This window comes from Silurus aristotelis (assembly GCF_946808225.1).
Source record: "Silurus aristotelis genome assembly, chromosome: 2".
NCBI lineage: Eukaryota > Metazoa > Chordata > Actinopteri > Siluriformes > Siluridae > Silurus > Silurus aristotelis.
The window spans coordinates 4,854,996-4,873,079 of record NC_139575.1 but is presented as its reverse complement, the minus strand read 5'-3'; the positions used below and the strand labels follow the sequence as shown (position 1 = coordinate 4,873,079).

The 18,084-nt window shown below is 40.5% G+C and overlaps 1 protein-coding gene across 2 annotated transcripts; it reads right to left on the bottom strand.

The window, feature by feature from the left end:
* Positions 1-706: 706 nt before the first annotated feature.
* Positions 707-15,626, bottom strand: ppig (peptidylprolyl isomerase G (cyclophilin G)). 2 transcript variants are annotated; one of them, XM_083561274.1, is made up of 14 exons: positions 15,476-15,626; positions 11,752-11,816; positions 11,580-11,654; positions 10,937-11,044; positions 10,785-10,829; positions 8,003-8,090; positions 7,152-7,181; positions 6,903-7,042; positions 4,983-5,169; positions 4,632-4,862; positions 4,230-4,311; positions 3,110-3,261; positions 1,699-1,939; positions 707-1,656 (listed from the first exon to the last, which is right to left on the bottom strand). In XM_083561274.1, the coding sequence occupies exons 2-14, from the start codon at positions 11,810-11,812 to the stop codon at positions 937-939; spliced, it is 2,160 nt and encodes a 719-aa protein (XP_083417400.1). In that variant the 5' UTR covers positions 11,813-11,816; positions 15,476-15,626; the 3' UTR covers positions 707-936. The 2 variants fall into 2 exon arrangements, with proteins under 2 accessions (XP_083417400.1, XP_083417399.1); XM_083561273.1 differs by having other exon boundaries at positions 707-1,939.
* Between the last annotated feature and the right edge of the window lie 2,458 nt (positions 15,627-18,084).

Here is an 18,084-nt window from a genome sequence, read left to right as displayed (position 1 = left end):
GACGGAGGCGGAAGAAGCGGTGTGACCTGGGTTTCTATTCGCAGTTCTGAAAAATGGACACGTAGCCTCAGCAAAGTTCAAACTGGCAGTGTTTCTTCTCTTGTTCAACAAAAACGAGGACGTGAATTACAGCAACGTGATCGACCTCGATGCTTGAAATGTTTATCGCGCATACTGATAAATCAGACCACCCGCTGCACTACAAACAGGTTGGGGTATTCAGCATGCAAAGGATATACAGGTATACAGCAGGAAGGGAAACCCCCACCGGAAAAAAACAAACAAATAACGGGCGTAGCAAAGATGTCGAAAACTCTCCAGCTACCTCGGCGGTACAATTCAATTTCGATTATTTTTACATCAAGACGAGGAAACCCCGCAAAAACGTCACAGCGGCGTTTAAATACGAGCCTCGGATATTGTATCTAATATTCAGTTTTACTCTCAATCCAGACTTTCCTTGTGATTTAAGGACTATAGAGTCTACACTAGAGCTTTAAATCATTGGTCCTGAACTTCCTCTACTTTTAATTAGTGCTGCCTCACACACTCTTTGGCCTCTTGGTGGGAATTTACATCCTTTGTGTCCATTTCCTGTACTAGCCAATCAACTCTCTATATCTATTTTATCTATTGTGCCACTTTTGGGTTGGTTTTCGGGCAACTAAAGCATTCAAGTCTTTCCTCGGAGCGAGTGTTAAAAAAAAAAAAGAAAGAAAAAAAAGATACGATTTGCAAAATTACTTGTTAGTTACACGATGTCCGTAATTAAACCTTCTATTCTACATTTGGGATAAAATAGAAAATAAATCCAAGTTTAAGGGAAGGAGAGAGTGAAAATTAAAATAAAATAAGTCCATCTTGGACCGGCGTGGTGATAGGTGGCGCTGTTGACTCGACGGGGTGTTCAGAAGACGTGGAGGTTCATGGTCGGGTTCAGTCACTGTCGCTGGAGCTCGAGTCCTTTTTGTCGTTCTTGTGATCCTTCTTGGGGTTGCGTGATTCGTCTTTTGCTCGCTCTCTGCTTTTGGGGCTCGGGCTTTTCCCTCTTTTTTTGCGTTTGTCCGTCTCGCTGTCTGAGCTGCTGCTTCTCGCACGTCTCCGCTTTGCGCTTCTTTCTCTGCTCCGCCGTGTCTGACTGGGCCGCTCTTTGGAGCTCAAGTCTCTCGCCCGACTCTCTTTGCCTTTCGCTTCGTCTGGTTTTACGTCGTTTTTCTTTTTCTCTCCGTCCTCTCGGTCTCGTGCTTGCTCTCTGCCTCGGTCTCGCTGATCCCTGCTTTTAGATCGACGTGACTTCCTGTCTCGGCTGCTGCTTCGCCTCTTGCCCTGTCCTCTATTGCGTGACCTGTCTCGTCTGCCACGTCCTCTCGATCTGGACCTCGACCGAGACCTGGAACGTCTCTTCGCGTCACGCTCCTTCTCTCGGCTCCTAGATCTTTCACGTCGAGTCTCTCCGTTCTTAGTCTTTTTGGAATCGTCCCGCTTGTCCTTTGCGTCTCTCTCGGGCTGCTTAGGCCGTTCCTTGCTCTTGCTGTCCTCTCGGTCCTTTCTCGCCTCTTTATCTTTCCTGTCCTTGCTGCTCGGTTGGCCCTTTTTGTCGTCTATTTTGCTGCGTTTCTGGTCCTCCTCTTCTTTCTTCTCCTTGCTCTTGCTGCGTTTCTGGTCCTCCTCTTCTTTCTTCTCCTTGCTCTTGCTGCGACTGCGCCCCTTTCGTTTCTCCTCCTCGCCGTCTGTTTTTTTCCGTTTGTCCCTCTCCTGGCTCTTGGAACGGTGTCTGCCGCTTTTCTTCTCTCGTCCTTTATCCGGACTGTTCGATTTGTTCCTCTTGGTGCCTTTTCTTTCTCGCTCGGAGTCCTTCCTCTCTCGCGGCTGCTCGGCGTCTGCTTTCTCTCTCTCCGGCTGCTCGGTGGTGTCCGTCTTCTCCTGCGAGACGTCCCCTCTGCAACAGACCGAAGCACAGTAACTGTTATATTACAAAGACTACGACTGTATGAGTACAAGTCTATACCAATACTGAAACGAGTAACATCCAGTACACGTGTACAACGTGCTTCAAGCACGGCTTCAACTTTTTACTTCAATCAAAGTGTCAAACGACGACTGCGACTGAGCAACACTCTGGGAAGGATCTAAGCGTGTGACCACACACTTAAACCATGATCTGAAACATGGGAGCTGACAAATTAAATCAATCTATTCATTTGATCCAATACACATCACCGCAGTCTGACCCACAGGCATAACATGGCATTATATCTGCTGAAGTGAAGAACACTGATGATCTCTTCATCAGGGCACCTGTTAGTGGGTGGATTATAATTTATTAGGCAGCAGATGAACATTTTGTCCTCAAAGTGCTAAAAAGCTTTTAGCACATCGACTTTGAGGACAAAATGTCATAAGCGTAAGGATTTGAGCGATTTTGACTAATTGAGACGTCTAGACGACTGGGAATCTGTATTTCAGACCCAGTGCGTGTAAAGCGCATTCGGAAAATTAAAAAAAATGTCTAAAAAAAAAAAAGAGTCCTGATTTGAACCCTATTGAACATCTCTGGAGAGACCTTCAATTTTGTCCACTGACAAACCCTATACAACCCGACTCCGCTTGAGAGCATTTGCCAATAAAGAAGGGCCGAAGATTCCCCAGTTTAAGTGAGCAAAGCTTAGTTGCGACATTGCTGTCAAAAGGTGCTTCACCTAACAACTGAGGTAAAGGGTATGAAACATTTTTTTGAATCCTGTTTTTACTTTGTCATGAGGGGGTACTGAGCAGAGGATAATCAAATGATTGTGGAATCAGGCTGCTTAACAAAATCAGAAAAAAAAATAATTTTTTATGAGTTTATTTCCTTCCATACATCTCCCTATATACTTCCATTTAATACCCATTATACTCCACATACTCTTTATATTTACTATATCTTGAATATTTTTCTATATTGATTGTTATATTTCTATTCGCATGTTGGACAGTTGTAAGACGCATTTCACTACGTCGTACTATGCGTGTGTGTGTGTGTGTGTGTGTGTGTGAGAAATAAAACTCGATTTAACACTTCAGTTTAAAAACCTTGTGTGCTGAACGTAAGGGCGTGTGATAAACGTACTTGTCTCCTTTGATCCAGCGCTCCTGCGTGGTCTGTGAATTGGGTTTGGCTTTTTGGGTCCTCTGCATCTCCAACCTCCAATGTGGAGGAGTCTCGCTACGCCGGAAACGATCCCAGGACCGAGAGCGAGAGCGCGACGGAGTCCGATAGCGCTACACAGAGGGAGGGGGAAGAGAAAGTAAACGGGAGAGAAAGGGGACTTAATTTGGAACAAATTTGTTCAAAGAAAAACAGTTCACTTCTAAAAATCAAGCATTCAAATATTATATTCAAAAGATCAGACATTATACTGCTTTTACAACTGGTGCCTTTTATTATGGAGGTAAAAACACAGACTAAGCAGAAAGTCATACTAGTTCCAGTACAGTGCAGAATCACTAACTACATTTCTATCCATCAGTGGTAATTCAGATTCAATTTGACAAAGACAGGAGGTGGCGCTGGAGGTAGCAGAGTTGAAGATGTTCATCGGGAGTGATGAGGATGGACGGGATTAGAAAGTAGTTGATAGGATCTGTGGATGTAGGACGTTTTGGTGACAAGGTGACAAGAGTTGTGATTGGCATGGTTTGGTCATGTGCAGAGGCGGGACATGGAGTGTATCGGTAGAAGTGATCCAAGTAGAGGAAACACCTATTGATGACTTCATAGTACAGTGACTGGTGACTTTTTTTTTTATTTGTGAACGTAGCTGTTCCCAGAGGTGTTAAGTGCTTGTTAGCTGCTTTTCCTTCCTACATCTATCTGTCGGTCTCTCTAATTATACCTGTCAATCATTCAGTCAATCATTTGGTCTGTCTATCGGATTCTCTCTTCATCTATCCCTTTATCTAGCTATCCCTCCCTCTCTCTCTCTCCGTCTATCTATCCACCTTCCTCTCTACCTACCGATCCATTTATCCGATTACACAGTATAATCTGTCATTTGGTCTGCCAGCCATCCATCTATCCCGCCATCTATCTCTTAATCCATCCATTAAAAATAGATTGCTTTATGTATAATGTATTTTTTCGAACCAGATGCCATAGGAGTTTTATCTTTTTTATTCTACCCATAAGATCCTGTTTCATTATAGTTGGTAGGTTCCTATGGCTAAACTTCATATCACACAGTTCTCACCCTGGGTCCTCTTCCTTTAATTCTCCGGCCGGATCGGGTCATTACCAGACGGGGTCGATTGGGTCGTGAGTTCATCAAGGGTCTGAAACACAGCGCCGTTTGTTTACACAACAGATCTAAAGGAGCATTACTACATATGGACATTGACAGACCCAGAGACTGACAGAGAGAAAGAAAGACAGAAACAAAGAGAAACTTGGAAAACACACAAATGTTTCTGAAAATATTCCCGGTCTAAAAAGAGAAAGTCAAAGAATTGTCTCATATATATATATATATATATATATATATATATATATACATATACATATACATATACATACATACATACATATATATATACATATACATACATACATACATACATACATATATATATATATATATTTTGTTATAACACACCTCTCCCTGTCCCTCTCACGGTCTCGTTCTCTGTCCCTCTCCCTCTGCCGCTCTTTCCCAGGATTCTCCTTGTGTTTGTCCTTCCCCTGTTCCTCTTTAGGCTGAGGCTGTGGACTGCGCCTCATCAGGAAGCGGTTCTCTGGGATGGGCGGGACTTCGTCTGGGCGGACAGACGGAACCGGCTGCTGAGCCTCCACCTCTTTTGCTTCTTCTCCCTCTTCCTCGTCTGACCTAAAGACATAAGTAACAGCAATTAAAAAGCAACGTCTGGGAACGAAGCTCCTTGGACTCAAACCAGCCAGTGTGTGATGTCTATGTACAAAGTACAGAAATACAGAGTATCATACTGACCCCTTTTCCTTTTTCTTCTTGTGTTTCTGCTCCTTCTTCTTTTTCTTCTGCTCCTTCTTGTGTTTTTTCTTGTGCTTCTTGTCCTCCTTGTCAGACTCCTCGGACTCGTCAGAAGACTCGGAGGAGGACGAAGAGTCCTCGCTGCTCTCGCTGGATGAGTGCTTTTTCTTCTTCTTCTCCTTCTTGGCTGGCATAAGCAAAGATAAACAAATTTATACACACACTCAAAAAGAGTGATTACTCCGTTTTAAACTCAAGAAGAGTGACCGGAATCTTAAAGAAAGACTTTGTTGCTACTGATATTCTGATGTGGGTCGTTCTGGTTTCAGAATTACTGTAAAGGGGAAATGTATAGCTCGATTGGAATTCAAGTCCCAGCACCACCAAGATTCAATTGTTGGGTCCTTTAGTACCCCTCACCTGCTCAGTAGTATAGATGAGATCGCTGTAAGGGTTTGAATTCTGTTTTCCGATTGGTCAGAAAGTCAGACCTTCTAACTGTGTTAGTTTATAATTATTAGGTTTTTACACCATGTTAGCATCAGGGCTATACACATGACAGGGGAAAGGAATAACACACTCCTCTTCAGGAAAGTGGTAGCTCGGTGGATAAGACGTTGACCTCACTACTTTGATTAGAAGTTCAAATCCAAGTATCATCAAGCTGCCGCTACTGGGCCCTTGAGCAAGGCCCACCTGCTCAGTTGCATACATGAGATCATTGTAAGTCACTCTGGATGAAGGCATGTGTCCTATGCCATAAATCACTATATTAAATTTACACTCTTTTCAGGGGAGTGATAAGCGGCTAGGACATTGAATTCTAATCAAAGGGGTCGTAGGATCAGATCCCAGCATCACCAAGCTGCCACTCTGGGTCCTTAACCTGTAACTGCTCAGGTGCAAGTCACTGTAGATGAGGGTGTCTGCCAAATGTCATAAATGTGAATGAAAAGTATGCTTCATGAATTCTGTTTTCTGATTAGTCAGAAACTTGTAATTGTGAAAAGGATAAATGATAATGAAATCCATTTTTTAGGAAAGTGGGAGCTGAGTGATTAGGACGTTGAATCCCAACACAAACAGCCACTCCGGGGCCCTTAAGCAGGGCCCTTAACCCTCATCTGCTCAGCTGAAAGTCACTCTGAATAAAGGCATCTGCCAAAGAGGTGAAATTTAAATCGACACATCCGCTTCAGAAAAGTGCAAGCTCAGACATTAAGATGTTGGACTTTAACCAGAAGGTTGTGAGATCAAATCCCAGCACCATCAAGCTGTCACTTCTAATACCAAATAATATAGTCTTGTCAAAGGGAGTTAAAAATAAAATAAATATTAAGTAAACAAGGTTTTAAGGTTTATCCTCTGTTGCCATGTTTATCCCCAACATTTTAAAAACAAAACAATAGATTTGTTTTCAATTCAAAATAACTTACAAATTTCCATTCTGCTTGACAGAAAGCGAGGACGCCTCAATTCTCATGCTGGAACAGGACAATAAAGCAACCAGCACTCGATACTTTTAATCGAGTTACACAGTTGACAGGTATCGGCTTTAAATCAATTGACAGACTAATAGTCAAATATGATGTCGTTTCAGATTCAGATCTCAGAGAAGTCGAATGGAGCATCAATTCAAATCGACTGCACGAGGTCACATGGTCCATCATCGAATGGTCTTCTGCTTATTGAGAGGAAAAAGGGGACTCGTTTCCTATATTTTGGAGTTATAGTTCATTAGTGTGGAAAAAGTGGAACGTTCCGGCATGAAGCCCAATGGCGTTAACGTGCTCATGCACATCAAGTGCAGAGACGCACATGCTTTTAGATACTCATAAAATAATCCGTATATTTCTGAATATGGTTCCTTTCTTTTAAATCCCAAAATTGGTTTAATCTAGAGGGGAAAAACTGATGCACCTTTAGACTTGGGGATGAGCTCTCCGCAGTTGAGCACCTTGACCTCGGCGTACGGCCGGCTGTTAGTGTCCGTCTTTTGACTCTCGATGGTCCGGATCACCTCCTGGCCCGAGATCACCTGACCAAACACCACATGTATTCTGGGCAGAACAAGACAAGGTGGTCAAATTAGCACATTTTAGTCAGTATTGGAGTATTTATAGATATCACACACACACACACACACACACACACACACACACCCCTTACCCATCCAGATGAGGAGTAGGCTTTGTAGTTCTATGGTCAGGGACACAAAACAGTGAGGCAGAATGTAAATACAAATCTAATGAACACAAAAACAGTGATTAATGCACATCTCCTGTTCAATCATCACATGATCATTGGCAACTTCACAATTGAACCTTGGACACACTCGGAGCTGGAAAACCATCGTATTTACCAAAAAAACAAAAAAAAATTATCGCATTTCCACCTGAGGAATCGAGGTTCATTTTATTTCCTGCTCTTGAGAACTTGAGCTAAAACTGAGCAAGCGTCTTCTAACCTAAAGATTAATAAATAAAAACATGTCTGATTCCAGACAGACATACCAATGACACCTAGGGCTTAATATAGACTCACACGAAACGAGTCTCGTTTCTGTTCTGGTGCTTCCACACCTATTCGTTCTGTTTGCACTAATTCCGTACATATCTCCTAATCATATCACCTTCAATCAGTAGCTCGACTCACTATCATCCGCAGCCAAACGCAGCATGTTCGCTTCAAACTCTGGGTCTGCATATATACATACTACATCTGAGCCAAAGTCAGAATCAGTAGAAACACTGAAAACAACTCTCGACTTGGGCTAATCTTCTGAACTACAACCAGCTCCCTCCCAGTTTGCAGTGGGCATCAAAAGGGTTCAATTTAAACACCACATCCTAAAACAAAAACCGGTCCAGTGGTTTATTAGCTTCACAACCTTGGTGGAAATGCACGTGTACCATCAATGTAAACTGAAGTGAGGAGATTTTTTTTTTATTGTTTTTGCACCACATGATGAAAAATTTATTCTTGTATATCGACAGCCCACTGATGGTCTTCTGACTCACATGAAGAACTGTGAGCCGTTGGTGTCTTTGCCTCGGTTCGCCATAGACAGCAGGAACTCTTTATTGTGTTTCACAGAAAAGCTCTCATCTGTCAGAGAGAGAGAGAGAGAGAGAGAGAGAGAGAGAGAGAGAGAGAGAGAGAGAGAGAGAGAGAGAGAGAGAGAGAGAGAGAGAGAGAGAGAGAGAGAGAGAGAGAGAGAGAGAGAGAGAGAGAGAGGAAATTAAACAAGACATATTTAAGACTTTAACACCAATAAGAATGGATAATTTTTTTCCTGCACCAATAACAGAAATCTGACTGGCTGTTTCATGTCTCTCACGAGCAAAAAAAGGAACTACACCACCACAGAAACAAACGTTCTAAAGTGCGGCGAGAGCATTTCCTGAGCGTTAGAGGGAGCGTCACATGAACATTGGAAAATTAAGACCTGTTCAAAATGATTTAAGACCCAGAACAGACTTTAAGGATTACATTTCTGATTTATTTTATTTTAGACCTTTTAAGACCCCACAGAAAGTCCTGATTTTCTACACATATACTGAGTTACAACGATAACTAACAACTTTTTTATAATGTACAGTACAGACCAAAAGTTTGGACACACCTTCTCATTCAAAGAGTTTTCTTTATTTTCATGACTATGAAAATTGTAGATTCACACTGAAGGCATCAAAACTATGAATGAACACATGTGGAATTATATATGGAATTATATACATAACAACAAAGTGTGAAACAACTGAAAAATGTCATTGTAGGTTCTTCAAAGTAGCCACCTTTTGCTTTGATTACTGTTTTGCACACTCTTGGCATTCTCTTGATGAGCTTCAAGAGGTAGTCACCTGAAATGGTCTTCCAACAGTCTTGAAGGAGTTCCCCGAGAGATGCTTGGCACTTGTTGGCCCTTTTGCCTTCACTCTGCGGTCCAGCTCACCCCTAAACCATCTCGATTGGGTTCAGGTCCGGTGACTGTGGAGGCCAGGTCATCTGGCGCAAGCACCCAATCACTCTCCTTCTTGGTCAAATAGCCCTTACACAGCCTGGAGGTGTGTTTGGGGTCATTGTACTGTTGAAAAATAAATTATGGTCCAACTAAACGCAAACCGGATGGAATAGCGAGCCGCTGCAAGATGCTGTGGTAGCCATGCTGGTTCAGTATGCCTTCAATGTTGAATAAATCCCCAACAGTGTCACCAGCAAAGCACCCCCACACCATCACACCTCCTCCTCCATGCTTCACGGTGGGAACCAGGCATGTAGAGTCCATCGGTTCACCTTTTCTGCGTCGCACAAAGACACGGTGGTTGGAACCAAAGATCTCAAATTTGGACTCATCAGACCAAAGCACAGATTTCCACTGGTCTAATGTCCATTCCTTGTGTTCTTCAGCCCAAACAAGTCTCTTCTGCTTGTTGCCTTTCTTTAGCAGTGGTTTCCTAGCAGATATTCTACCATGAAGGCCTGATTCACACAGTCTCCTCGTAGAGATGTGTCTGCTGCTAGAACTGTGTGCCTTTGACCTGGTCTCTAATCTGAGTTGCTGTTAACCTGCGATTTCTGAGGCTGGTGACTCTGATGAACTTGTCCTCCGCAGCAGAGGTGACTCTTGGTCTTCCTTTCCTGGGGCGGTCCGCATGTGAGCCAGTTTCTTTGTAGCGCTTGATGGTTTTTGTGACTGCACTTGAGGACACTTTCAAAGTTTTCCCAATTTTTCGGACTGACTGACCTTCATTTCTTAAAGTAATGATGGCCACTTGTTTTTCTGTACTTAGCTGCTTTTTTCTTGCCATAATACAAATTCTAACAGTCTATTCAGTAGGACTATTAGCTGTGTATCCACCTGACTTCTGCACAGCACAACTGATGGTCCCAAACACATTTATAAGGCAAGAAATCACACTTATTAAACCTGACAGGGAACACCTGTGAAGTGAAGACCATTTCAGGTGACTACCTCTTGAAGCTCATCAAGAGAATGCCAAGAGTGTGCAAAGCAGTAATCAAAGCAAAAGGTGGCTACTTTGAAGAACCTACAATATGACATTTTTCAGTTGTTTCACACTTTGTTGTTATGTATATAATTCCATATATAATTCCACATGTGTTCATTCATAGTTTTGATGCCTTCAGTGTGAATCTACAATTTTCATAGTCATGAAAATAAAGAAAACTCTTTGAATGAGAAGGTGTGTCCAAACTTTTGGTCTGTACTGTGTGTGTGTGTGTGTGTGTGTGTGTGTGTGTGTGTGTGTGTGTGTGTGTGTGTGTGTGTATATATATATATATATATATATATATATATATATATATATATATATATATATATATATATATATATATATATATATATATATATATATAAATAAACAGTTTTAGCTGCATAAGAAAACAAAAAACAAAAAAAAAAATATTAAATCAGTGCCACCTAAGTTTTCTCTCAAGGTTTTTTAAAGGCACTAAACAAATACAAACCTCTCTCTCTGTAAAGCTGCTTTGGGACAATGTCCAAAATATATTTAAAAAGAAATGTGAAAAAATGGAAATCCTGAGGATGTGATGTTAAAATACCAGAGTGATGAAGTTGTTCAAGTGTTTCACTCGTTTAAACCCACGATATCCAAAAGCGATACGGTCAAATCTCATGTTATAAAACAGGAACGAAATCCTGACCAATCAGAACTAAGATTTATTTCTTCAACACAGCCAATAAGCAGTTAAAGGGAAATAATTAGGACATGGACATCTCTTGGCTAATAAATAAGAGAAAGCAAAAGGAAATACCTTCGAAAAATCCGCCGTAAATGGATTCTCCACCTCTGCCATTCCCTAAAGAACAAAACCAAAACAATGTTATTTACTGCGGAAAAAATTAGATTTTATAACTAAATTGAACAAACAAGCAGCACATAAAAAAAAAAAAAAAATAATCACACCTTCAGTGAAGTCTCCTCCTTGGATCATGAAATCCTTCACTATCCGGTGGATCAGACAGCCTTTATAGTGTAAAGGTTTCTGTGTCGTCTTCCCAATCCCCTTCTCTCCTGCAATAACAAAAATCTGATTTATATCACTACATTTTGTACAGGGGACAAAAAACTTCTACAATATGTTATATACGTTTTCACAATACGTGTTTATTTACAGTCCAGGAAATAACTCACTTTCCACTTTTAAAAATGAGTACGTTTTCAAACATCCAATCATCTGCGTCGACTCGTTTGCAGTTATTTAATATACACTTTATGCTCAAAAGTTTGTGGACACCTGGCCATGAGTATGACGTGTGCTTTTTGAACATTCCACATTTAGTTCCTATTTTGCTGTTACAATAACTTCCATTCTTCTGGAAAGACGTTTTACTAGATTATGGAGTGTGCTTGTGGAGATTTGTGCTAAAGTCAGGTTGTGATATAGGTGATGTGAGGAGGCCTAGAAGGCCACTCAAGATCTTCCTCTACATGGGTTGGAGTGGAAGATCTTGAGTGTATTGAGTGGCCTGCTATAAAGATCTTGCCCCCTTTTTTTTTTTAGCAAAAAAAATCTCACTTTATATAATTAGAAAGTCGTCCCACTGACCTGTGCAGAGACAGCGGAAGTTTTCGCACGTCTTGGGACACGCGTCGGAGAAAAGCTCGAACACGACGCGGCCGACTGAAAACGCAACAAAAGGTTAATCAGCTGTAGAACAAACAAACCGTCGTCACAGACGCTGGCCGGAGCGTTAATCTCCGCGAGGCGGAGTTCTCACCGAGAGTGTTTCCGATGCCGATGTCGAAAAAGCAGCGAGGACGTTGCACCTTCACCCCCATTGTTCTGGCAGAGGGAGAATAAATAACATTAAACCACAATCACATTTCCTCCTACACCAATCACAGCTCACTGTCGCTTTCTGACACTACGCTTCATAGATCTACATGGTTTTAGTGAACTTGATGTTTGGACGCTGTCGTCCCCAGACTATCATGCGTTCACTCAGGTTTGTAGACGGTGGTGTGGCGATAATAGATCATGTACCTCATATCACCTTCTGGCTCTCTGTTTTAGTTATAGTGCCATAGCTAGTCTTGGAGTTCCACAAGGATCCTATGGAGGTTCATTTAAGAACCATAACGATAAACAGTCTGCTACAATCACCATGAACAGTTTAACACTCGAGACAGTTGATAACCTTAACAATGATGGGATGATAATTAATTAATATTAATTCAATAGTTTTATTTATAAAGTGCTTAACAATTGACATTGTTCCAAAGCAGCTTTACAGAAATTAAATATTAATGCCTATACGTTCGGCCAAAATGAGCGAGCCAGTGGCAACCATGGAAAGAAAAAACTCCCTAAGATGATATGAGCAAAAAAAATAACACTACAAAAGGAACCGGTCCTCATCCTCAACACAGAAAGTCCATTTATGACAGTTCCATCACTGTTGAGGTGAACTGTTCTGTAGGGCAGCAACATCAATAAATAATAAATAAATAAATAAAAAGTCTGATTAATCGAGTATCAAAATAATCGTTCGTTGCAGCCCAACTGTTCTGACCGGTTCTTAAATGCAGAACTGTTCTTCATGCAGACTGCAGTCCTGAGCCAGTGTAGTAGACTGTTGATATTACAGTCCAAATCCATCTTATTTCAGTGCCCCCAATAGAGGATGGGTTCCCTTCTGAGTTTAGTTCCTCTTGAGGTTTTTTTCACATATTATCGAGGGGATTTTATCCCTTGCCACTGTCTCTCTCGTTAGAGACGAACTAATAGAGAATCATTTAGAAATGTTAAATAAATACATGCATAATTTATTTTTTATAAAGCTGCTTTGGGACAAGGTCACTTTAAAACCACTACAAGTAACACTGATTTGTGTGACCTTGTCCCCACACTCACTCTCTCGCACGTGCACACACCCACAAATACATACACATTATATATATACACACACACACACACACAGTGGTGTTTGCCCCCTTCCTGATTTCTGGTTTGTCACACTAATATTTCAGATCATCAAATTAATGTAAATATCAGTAAAAAAGAAAACAAGTGAACACAACATGCAGTTTTATTATCGAGAAGAAACAAAATCCAAAACTACAACTTTCCCTGTGTGAAAAAGTGTTTGCCCCCCTAAACCTATTAACTGGTTGTGCCTCCCTTAGCAGCAACAACTGCAGGCAAGCATTTACAATAACTTGCAGTTAGTCTGTTTCAGCACTGTGGAGGAATTTTGCTCCACTCACAAATGTAGAATTGTTGTAATTTATCCACTTTGGAGGGTTTTTGAGCATGAACCGCCTTAAGGTCATGCCACAGCATCTCAATAGTATTCAGGTCAGGACTTTGACTGGGCCACTACAAAGTCTTTATTTTGTTAGCTTGAGGTCACGAACAAATGGCTGGATATTCTCCTACAACATGTCTTCCAGGTCCAGAAGCAGCAAAACAGCCCCAGACCATCACACTACCACCACCATATTTTACTGTTGGTATGATGATCTTTCTGAAATGTGGTGTTCCTTTTACAACAGACGCAATGAGACACACACCTTCCAAAAACTTTTGTCTCATCAGTCCACAGAGTATTTTCCCAAAAGTCTTGGGGATCATCAAGATGTTTTCTGGCAAAACTGAGATGAGCCTTAACTAAGGCAAGTGAGGCTGCAGTTCTTTGGATGTTGTTGTGGGGTCTTTTGTGACCTCTTGGATGAGCCGTCGCTGTGCTCTTGGGATAATTTTGGTTGACTGGCCACTCCTGGGAAGTTTCTCCACTGTTCCATGTTTTTGGCATTTGTGAATAATGGCTCCCATTGAGGTTAACTGGAGTCCCAAAGCTTTAGAAATGTCTTTATAACTTCTTCCAGACTGATAGATCTCTGATAGATGTCTAGCTTTTGAGGATCTTTTGGTCTACTTAACTGTCAGGCAGGTCCTATTTAAGAGATATCTTGATTGTGAATACGTGTGGCAGTAATCAGGCCTGGGTGTGGCGAGAGAAATTGAACTTGGGCGTGATAAACCACAGTTTCAAACCCTTTTTCACACTGGGCCATGTAGTTTTGGATTTTGTTTTCCCTCAATAATAAAAACCTTAACTTAAAAACTACATGTGTTCATGTGTGTTATCTTTTACAAATATTTAAATTAGTTTGATGATCTGAAACGTTAAAGTGTGACAAACATGCAAAAAAAAAAAAAAAAGAAATCAGGAATGGGGCCAACACTTTTTCACACCACTGCGCGCACGTGTGTGTGTGTGGTTTCATAGTTCTTGAACATATTCGCATCAGTAAACCCAGATTTATCTGAGTGTCTCATTTCGAATACAGATTAACATGGCAGAGGTAGAGCTGCAGCCTCCTGGAGACACAACAGGAAAAAGAACACCTGGTTTTATTTCATCTTTTTTTTTCTTTCCCCACTACAAAGGCGTTTGTGAAAAAGCCATGCGTTAGACATCAGAAGGAGTTTTGTAACTTTCTTTTATTGATGATTTGCGGTCTGTCTGAACCAAAGAAATAAAAGTGATCTATCTGTACCACACCGGATCGAATAGCATCATATCGCACTGCATCGTAATATTCGTGAATCGTATCGTATCTGTTTCATACCTTATCAGCTACGCATCCCTGATGTTTACAGAAAAAGAATAAATAAATACAAAAATATTAATTCTACACAAATTATTTATAAGTAAAAAGGAATTATTTTGACAATTGACAAGAGATTTCAGATAAATATTTTTGATCAGATTTGAGATCAAAGCTCGAAATTCCCTATATATATATATATATATATACACACACACACACATACATACACACACACACACACACACACACACCTGGAGAAAATCCCACCTGGAAATTCATGGCTCAAGGTGTCAAACTCGCAGAGAATTAAGGGAATTTCGAGCTAAATATTCAGAAACTAAGTTGTCGAAATAAATTATTATTAGAATAATAAAAGCAAGCCTTAAAACATATTTCGCTCCTTAACTTTTCTTTAACATAAATGATTTTCTTAATAATAAATAATGATGAAGTCAGTGCGCCACCCGGAAGTGTCTGCGGTGCACGCGCCAGCTAAAAGCCTAGCGCATTCCCTCGCGCTGGTTAGCATAACTAGCTAACAATACACAGATCAAATTCCTGACATATCCCCAGCTTATAGTAACACGCTGTATAAAATATCTCTCATTTCTTCGTCCCGACTTCGTCACCATGTTTCATTCTTTGCCAATTTTATTCATTTAAACGGTTTAAACGCATACGGAGCTAGCATGCGTTATTCCCACGTGACCACCCGTATTCGGGCACTCCCTCCAATAGAAAAAAGGGGACGTTAACCGGAATACAGGTGTGTGTATAATATCTCGCGCCTAAAATAAACGCAATAGATACGCGTTTAAAACGCTCACAGAAACGAGGCGGCGGTCGTTTGCGTATTTATGTAATGAATTAAAAAGGCACACTTACATGCGAAACCGAAGGTTAGATGTATTATTGTTTTAAAAATAAAAAAAAACCCAACACACAAACAAATGGAAAGCTTGTGATATCCAGCACAGCGTTACAAAGATGGCGCTCTCTATGGCAGCGGTGCATTATGGGTATAGTGCTGCGCGCGCAAAAAAGGTGGGCGTGGCTAAAGAAATTTCTTACACTGTGTGTGTGTGTGTGTGTGTGTATATATATATATATATATATATATATATATATATATATATATACTGTATATTCTTCTTAATCCACCACGTCTACAGAAAGCATCAGTATTATAGAGAAACGCAGTAAAACAGAGCGCTGAATCACACACAGGATCTCATACAGTGAGAATGAAGGTCATCACTAAAGAAGAAACACAATGAACACAATTCAACACGTCTCCTTTCACTGTAGCCACAACTGCACCTCCCACATACATCATCTCTAACAGAAGCATCGATATTCACCTCATCACATGACCTCAAGTTTTCCCTGCGTTTGTTTCTATACATTACGTTTTTTTGTGGATTTGAAATATATATTTTTGGTAAATCTTTTACAGGAAGGAAAACACAATAATATAAACGGTTCATGAAAAAGCTTAACAGCTGTTTTAAACTGCTTGGCCGACCTTTTCCTCACGACTTGTTCAACCTGCCCAAGTTCTCCAACACCGCCCCACTGCTTCTCCTTCCACTGGCTTCCAGTAGCTTCATGTATCAGATTTAAAACACTGATGCTCTCCTACAAGGCCAAAAATGGATCAGCACTATCTTACCTCAGAGACCTCATCACACCTCGCACTGCACCACGCTGTCTGAGATCCTCCAGCACTGCTCGATTGGTACCACCTTCTCTCAGAATGAGAGGTAAATATACTTCAAGGCTCTTCTCTGTTCTGGCACCAAGGTGGTGGAATGAACTTCTTCTAAATGTCTGAACATACTATCCCTGACTATCTTCAAGTGACGGTTGAAGACCTTTATCTTCCTCAAACACTTAAATTAGCACTTTCCAAGTTTGCTTTGTAGAATTCAAAAGTTGTAGTTGTTGTAGTTTATATTAAGTTTGTAATCATGTGTACCAGTGTAGATTTATTTATTGCTAGAGACTTAAAGCACTTTCTCAGTGACTGCCAGACGCCTGACGTATGTATTGAATACATAAGTCAGTGATTCTGAAGCAGAGAAGGTTGGAGGGTTGTTGCAGGTGAAAAGAACCAACATGGCAACCATTCCATATTTCAACACCATTGCAATTCCATCTGGACAATTTCACCATGAGCTGAAGCGTACGGAAAAGTTCTGTAAGCGCTATTTAGAGAGCGAACAGTCGACTGGAGTGATATCTATCATGGACTGACCTGCCCAGTCACCGCACCTAAATCCTATTTAACTGCTCTGGGATGAACTGGATCACAAAGAAATCTCCAACTAGAACATCTTCGACACGTTTTACCAGAGGCACAGCAAAGTATTTTAGCAGAATGAACGAATGCCGAGAGCTTGTAAAATAAAGTGGAATATCTGTACATTTATATGTTTGAGAATCAAAGTGAATCGTAATATTACTTGTATTTTTCATAGGAACAAAAGGAACATGCATGTGTCTCTCGAAAACCATAAAAGACTCAATGTTTCCACACTTTTATTCTCCTACAGCATTACTTTTTTCATTTACAACCACTGATAGACATGTGACCCTTATTTTGTTATTTTTTTCCTGCTGCAAAATGTGAATTTGCCTGGACAGGAAACATCTGATTCATCATGATTCATCTGATCATCTGATTCATCATGATTCATCTGTTCATCTGATCATCTGATTCATCTGATCATCTGATTCATCATGATTCATCTGATTCATCATGATTCAATTGATCATCTGATTAATCATGATTCATCTGATCATCTAATTCACCTGATCATCTGATCATCTGATTCATCATGATTAATCTGTTCATCTGATCATCTGATTCATCTGATCATCTGATTCATCATGATTCATCTGATTGATCATGATTCATCTGATCATCTGATTCATCTGATCATCTGATCATCTGATCATCTGATCATCTGATTCATCATGATTCAATTGATCATCTGATTAATCATGATTCATCTGATTCATCATGATTCATCTGATCATCTGATTCATCTGATCATCTGATTCATCATGATTCATCTGATTCATCATGATTCATCATGATTCAATTGATCATCTGATTCATCATGATTCATCTGATCATCTGAATCATCATTATTCATCTGATCATCTGATTCATCATGATTAATCTGATTTATCATGATTCGTCTGATCATCTGATTCATCATGATTTATCTGATCATCTGATTCATCATGATTCATCTGATTCATCATGATTCATCTGATCATCTGATTCATAATGATTAATCTGATTTATCATGATTCGTCTGATCATCTGATTCATCATGATTTATCTGATCATCTGAAATTATCTGATTCATCATGATTAATCTGATCATCTGATTCATCATGATTAATCTGATTTATCATGATTCGTCTGATCATCTGATTCATCATAATTTATCTGATCATCTGATTCATCATGATTCATCTGA